General features: G+C 44.3%; 1 protein-coding gene across 1 annotated transcript; it reads left to right on the top strand.

The window, feature by feature from the left end:
- The first annotated feature begins 2176 nt into the window (after nucleotides 1–2176).
- On the top strand, nucleotides 2177–5365 carry FIBIN (fin bud initiation factor homolog). The gene has a single exon (XM_038406553.2). It carries the CDS (start codon nucleotides 2825–2827, stop codon nucleotides 3461–3463), a length of 639 nt encoding a protein of 212 aa, XP_038262481.1. The 5' UTR covers nucleotides 2177–2824; the 3' UTR covers nucleotides 3464–5365.
- The last annotated feature ends 580 nt before the right edge of the window (nucleotides 5366–5945 follow it).

Here is a 5945-nt window from a genome sequence, read left to right as displayed (position 1 = left end):
GACTGCTCCACTGTGGTTAAATATTGAAATAGTTAATGGGCCTGAGAGGAAATGGGAGAATGAGTGAGAATGACTCTATAGTGAGTGTGCTAGCCCCTAAGCTAAAAGTTGTAGGGTGAACACCACCAGCTCCTGGATACTGAGAGAGACCCAATCTGGTAGGCAGCCTCTGAGCACACTTACCAGAGCAGGCCCTGCATGCGAGTTAGATGGCTGAATGCCTGTCTTCCCCGGGTTTGTGAGTCGCTCTGAGGCTTAGGCATGAGAGATGTATCCAGGAGCCCAGAGGGAGGCACCAGTGCACATGCCTACAGGCAGACACACAGGTGCCCAGGGAACTTTTATGGCAAAAAAATTAGACAGAGTGAGTTTGGGCACCTACAGGTTTCAGTGGGAGTTTTGTAGATCAAAGTGGAGACTAAACTGGGATGTAGGTCCCTAAGCTCAATTCTTAGATGACTAAGTACCACTGTGGATCTGGGGCTAAATAACCAAAATATTGATGAGAAATGCAGAGGGTCCAATACAACTCCCAGTTCAGTCAATGGGAGCTGGATCAGGTCCTAAGTGCCTCAGAACCTTATAATATGTGGAAAGATTCAACACTGGTCTATAGCTGAAATATTTATGTCAAAGGGACCACCTTAACATTAATGAAGGTCTTCTTTAGGCAAAGCTCTCATGAATTCCAGTGGGATTTTTGCCTGCCTAGAAGTGCAATAAAAATGGTGCAAAGAGAGTTGGGGCAATTCCACAGCGTATATATGCCGAATTTCTTCTTACCTTATTCTTAGCTTGAGACTTCCGCTGACAATTAGAAGCTGGTTTCACACTAGCCACCATCCCCAGTAACCCAACTGCTGAAACCAGCCAGAATAGTGACTGGTTAAAAAAAAATCAAAATGTGTATTTTTGCCCCTAGAAGACAAATATAACTGTATTTTTCATAACTTTTCCCAAAAATGCACCCAGCTTTTCATACAAAAACAGATTATCTTGAACACTGTGTGCAGATGTGGCTGCCCCATCTCAAAAAAGTTATATTGGAATTGGAAAAGATTCAGAAAAGGGCAACAAAAATGATAAGGGGTATGGAACAGCTTCCGTATGAGGAGAGATTAATAAGACTGGGACTTTTCAGCTTGGAAAAGAGATGACTAAGGGGGGATATGATAGAGGTCTATAAAATCATGACTAGTGTGGAGAGAGTAAATAAGGAAGTGTTAATTACTCCTTCCTCATAACACAAGAACTAGGGGTCACCAAATGAAATTAATAGGCAGCACGTTTAAAACAAACAAAATGAAGTATTTCTTTACACAACGCACAGTCAACTTATGGAACTCTTTGCCAGAGGATGTCGTGATGGCCAAAACTATAATGGGGTTCAAAAAAGAACTAGATACATTCATGGAAGATAAGTCCATCAGTGGCTACTAGCCAGGATGGGAAGGGATGGTGTCCCTCACCTCTGTTTGCCAGATGCTGGGAATGGGAGACAGGGAATGGATCACTTGATAATTACCTGTTCTGTTCATTCCCTCTGAAGCACCTGGCATTGACCATTGTCGGAAGACAGGATACTGGGCTAGATGGACCTTTGGTCTGACCCAGTATAGCCATCCTTATTGTCTTATGTTGCCTGATAAAATGAAATTTCATTTTCAGTTTTAACCTAGAAAGTTTTATCATATTAAAGCTTTATTCTATATCCTTTATTTTCTCTTTCCTGTTATCAGTGACTAACTGTGTGCTTTGAAAAAATAAATATTTTCTTTTTATCTTTCCAGACCTCTCATCCTGTATTTATTTTTCCACACCTTGAAGCCTATATGGAACTATAGTGAAACACTTTAAAAATACTAAAAATACTCAATTTTTAAAGGGTGGGGAGGGCATAGCCTATTTGCTACCTTCAATAATCAAGTCTGTTAACTTCTTACTTAAAAGGAAGCACATAAAACACTGCTGTTTCTGCAAATGACTGTGTTCAAGAAATGTTGATTGTAACTGTAATTGTAAGGGAGAAGATGCTAGTTAAGTAGGAAATCTTTTTGGTATTTCTGTCTAATCTTTTCAAACTAATATATTCACTGCTGCCAGAACGTTGACTTGTTAAATGACTGGTGACACTTTTCCCTTTGAACCCCTTGTTTACTTTTTCAACACAAATCGGCAGTGGCAGATCTTTACGGACCCACACGTAGGCACGGTACTGTAGCTTTAATAAGGGAGTCCTATTGTAAGGACTCTTTCCAAACTCGCTTCTTGGCTTTTTAAGTGACGGAACCGTGGTGTAATTTGAGAGCAGAGAGATCCTAGGGATAGCATTAGCCAAAAGCAAAGCTCCGCATTGCCAGTCCAGATGTGAAAGAAATGGTAGCAAAGGTCTCCGGAGCCCCAGACTGAGCTATCTGATCTCAGCCTTCCTCTGCACCCCCTCGGCTTTGCTACATTTCATCGGCAAGAGAAAGGAGGTGGAAGGGGGAGGGAGAGAAGAAGAAAATCACCAAGTTTTGGTTGAGGCCTGGAAGAGGGGCGGGGGGTGGGATCCCCGACGTAAGTCGCGGCAGAAGGGGATCTTCCAGAGGATCTCCTCTGGCTTGGGAGCCCTGGATGCAACTGGGAGCCAAGTCAGTGCCTTTAATGAAGCAGGCTGAGTCTGTGAGGAGTGGCTGGAGGAAGCGGACCGCCTTAGCTGCTGCGGCTCCCTAAGCGGCCCTGATCCGGGGGGTCGCCGGGCAGGGTCGCGTGTGCGCGTGTTTGCTCCCGCCGATCCCTCTGCGCCCCTTCCGAGCCCCTCTGGCTCACTCCCGCCCCCGCGATGCTGGGGCTGCGCTTGCTGTGGGTCAGCTGCCTGGGCAGCCTGTGCCGAGGCTATTTCGACGGTCCCCTGCACCCGGAGATGTCCAACGGGACCCTGCACCACTACTTCGTGCCGGACGGCGACTACGAGGAGAACGACGACCCGGAGAAGTGCCAGCTGCTCTTCAGGGTGAGCGAGCACCGGCGCTGCAGCCCGGGCGGCGAGCAGGGGCCGGCGGGCGGCGGGCCCAGCCTCACCCTGCGGGAGGAGTTCGCCATCCTGGGCCGGCAGGTGGAGGACGCGGGCCGGGTGCTGGAGGGCATCAGCAGGAGCATCTCGTACGACCTGGACGGGGAGGAGAGCTACGGCAAGTACCTGCGCAGGGAGTCCCGGCAGATCAGCGACGCCTACTCCAACTCCGACAAGTCCCTGGCCGAGCTGGAGAGCAAGTTCCGGCAGGGCCAGGAGCAGGAGAGCAAGGAGGAGAGCCGCCTCAACGCTGACTTCCTGGCCATGCTCGTCCACACCCGGGCCCTGCTCAAGGAGACCCTGGACATCTCCGCGGGGCTCCGGGATAAGTACGAGCTGCTCTCCTTAACCATCAGGAGCCACGACGCCAGGCTGGCCAGGCTCAGGAAGGAGTATCTCAAAGGGTGACATCCGGGGGCAGCAGAGACCCGGGCCTTGGCTTGGGAAACTTGTGGTGGCTACTAGGAGCAGTGGGCACACCGGTGGGAGTCCCACCTGCGGGCTTCTCCTTGGAGGGGAAGTGACATTGAGGAAACCCAAGCCAAACCTACAAGCCTAGAGTCACCTCGGCGCCCATCATGGCGAGGGGGACTCTGCTTTTCACCATGCTCTTGGCATTCAACCCTGGGCCACAAATTATAGGACCCAGGTACAAGGCAGGGGAGAATCAGGCACATTGGTGGGCACTTGCCGGCAGGACTTGTCCCAGTGAAGTCCTGGAGGTAACTGCTCAGCACCAACAAGAAGGTGGCAGTCCGGCCCTGGGTGGTGCCCAACAATCAGATCAGCACAAAGTGGGGGATTCCCCCCCCCCCAGTAAAATCTTTTTTATATTAATATAGAAAAACATTAAAAGCAAATATCAGCAGTTAATGGGGCGATTTAGCACATTGCTATGACAGTGTTATTGAAGGGTAAATGGCATGGGCCTGCGACTCTACTTGCCTTCCACTTCTGCTCTCACTCAACACCTAGGCAAAGTAAGTATAAAATGCTGCCACAGGGCCAGAGTCTGCCACCTTTACTGATGGTACCTTGTTCCACAAGAAGCTCTGTTGATTTCAAAATAATAAGCTTACTTATAGAGTAAGGTGCTACTCAGTAGAAGTAAAGGTGCTGTAACTTGTCCTTTGCTAGCATTTTACAGGGACTTTGCATAGGTGTAAAATGGCTGCACAAGGTACCAAACTGCAGAGGATCAGGCCTTGTTTTTTTCAAAGTAGGTCCTAATTACAGTTTAGTAACAGGTGGAGTGCGTTCTGAAGTTCTGTAGATTTTATTATGTATCTCCCACTAACACGCATCTTTCTTTCTGGGACTGTATTTATTAGATTTGATTTCTGGTTTATTTTTTTTTTAAAGGTATGGGTTGTAAATTGTAAACAAATAGCACATGTATATGAAGCTGAAGTTTACAGGTATGTTTAAATTAAGTGTCCCAATATTTAAAAAAAAATACTCTGTATTATATTGTGCATCTCTGATTACAATAAAGTAACCTTGTAATTTTAGATTTTCTACTATTAGTTAATAGGCCATCTTTTCCAGCTAGATTATTGATTCAACTACCATAAACATGGACAAGACAAGATACTTTTTTGGATCCACATTCAAATGCATATGTACTGGACTATGGATCTCTTGAATTGCTTTCGTTTTCTTGTTTTGATTTTTTTTTTACTCATTCAAATATAGGCCCTCTGGCCTGCCAGTAAATCCTTAGCTTTCTTGGTTTGTTAACAGCACATATATTCGGCTTATGTAAAATATTGTTCTGCTAAATAATTTAAAGCTATGATTTTCATTTGTGTTTTGATAGAAGAAAACCATTCTGTCAAACTTTGTACTCTTTAAAGCATGCTTATTTGTGACTCTAAGTTATCAAACCTCAAGAGCCAGCTGAAAAGGCATTTGAGATTCAGATCCTGCAAAAACTTATGGATGTGAGTAACTTTAAATAAGAAATAGAAAGCAGAAATAAGCACTACTGCCAGTAGTGTTTGTAGGATCAGTCCCTAGACTTTTAGAGTCTTATTTTTCTAAACCCAATAAAAATCACTGTCTTGGAACAGACAAAACCTTTTATTTGTTGTTACCTCTGTACTTTTGCTAGCTAATCTGTTATTAAAAATTATTTGTGGTCCTAGACAATAGCAAAAGTGCATAGCAGGTTTTTGCATTTTTTATTACCATCACTGTTTAATGAATTGGGTGGAATATTAGCTGCTGCAATACTGGTACTGCAGGCAGGATCACTGTTTGGATGAAAATAAGAATTGTTCATTTGTTTTTTTAATAAATATTTGAACACAAAATTGAAGCACACATTTTCTTTTATGGTTCTATATGAGTCTAATTTTAATCACAAGGTTGTCAAACATATCTTTTCAGCAAAACTCCTGGAATATGAAGTGCCTACTTAGTGAGAACTTGCTTTTTACTGAAAAATATAAAATTCTTCAGCACACAACTGCTCAATGCAAGTAATGCTACAGTAGATTCTTTTGCACTCACAACCATTAAAAAATCAACATATGGAACTTGCAACTTTATGGAGCTGTAACAAAAGTTGTTTTGTAAACATGTAGGGCCCAATTCTGCCATCCATACTCATATTTAGCAGTACCTTACTCTACAACTAGTCAATTGGTAAATTATTCAGAAGTGCTCAGTCAGGGACAGATTTTCAAAGGTGTTTAGACACCTAAAATGGACATGGGTGCCTAATGTGATTTTCAAAAGCACCTAGGCACCTAATTCTCATTAGATCAATGAGAGGTAGGCATCTCGGCACTTTTAAAAATCTTATTAAGTGCCTATCTGTATCTTTAGGTGCCTAATACCTTTGTAAATCTGGCATTAAGGCCTCTTTGAAAATTTTGCTCATTCA

This window comes from Dermochelys coriacea, chromosome 6 (assembly GCF_009764565.3).
Source record: "Dermochelys coriacea isolate rDerCor1 chromosome 6, rDerCor1.pri.v4, whole genome shotgun sequence".
NCBI classification, from domain to species: Eukaryota; Metazoa; Chordata; order Testudines; family Dermochelyidae; genus Dermochelys; species Dermochelys coriacea.
The sequence above is the reverse complement of the archived record's forward strand: the minus strand, read 5'-3'. Positions and strand labels throughout refer to the sequence as shown.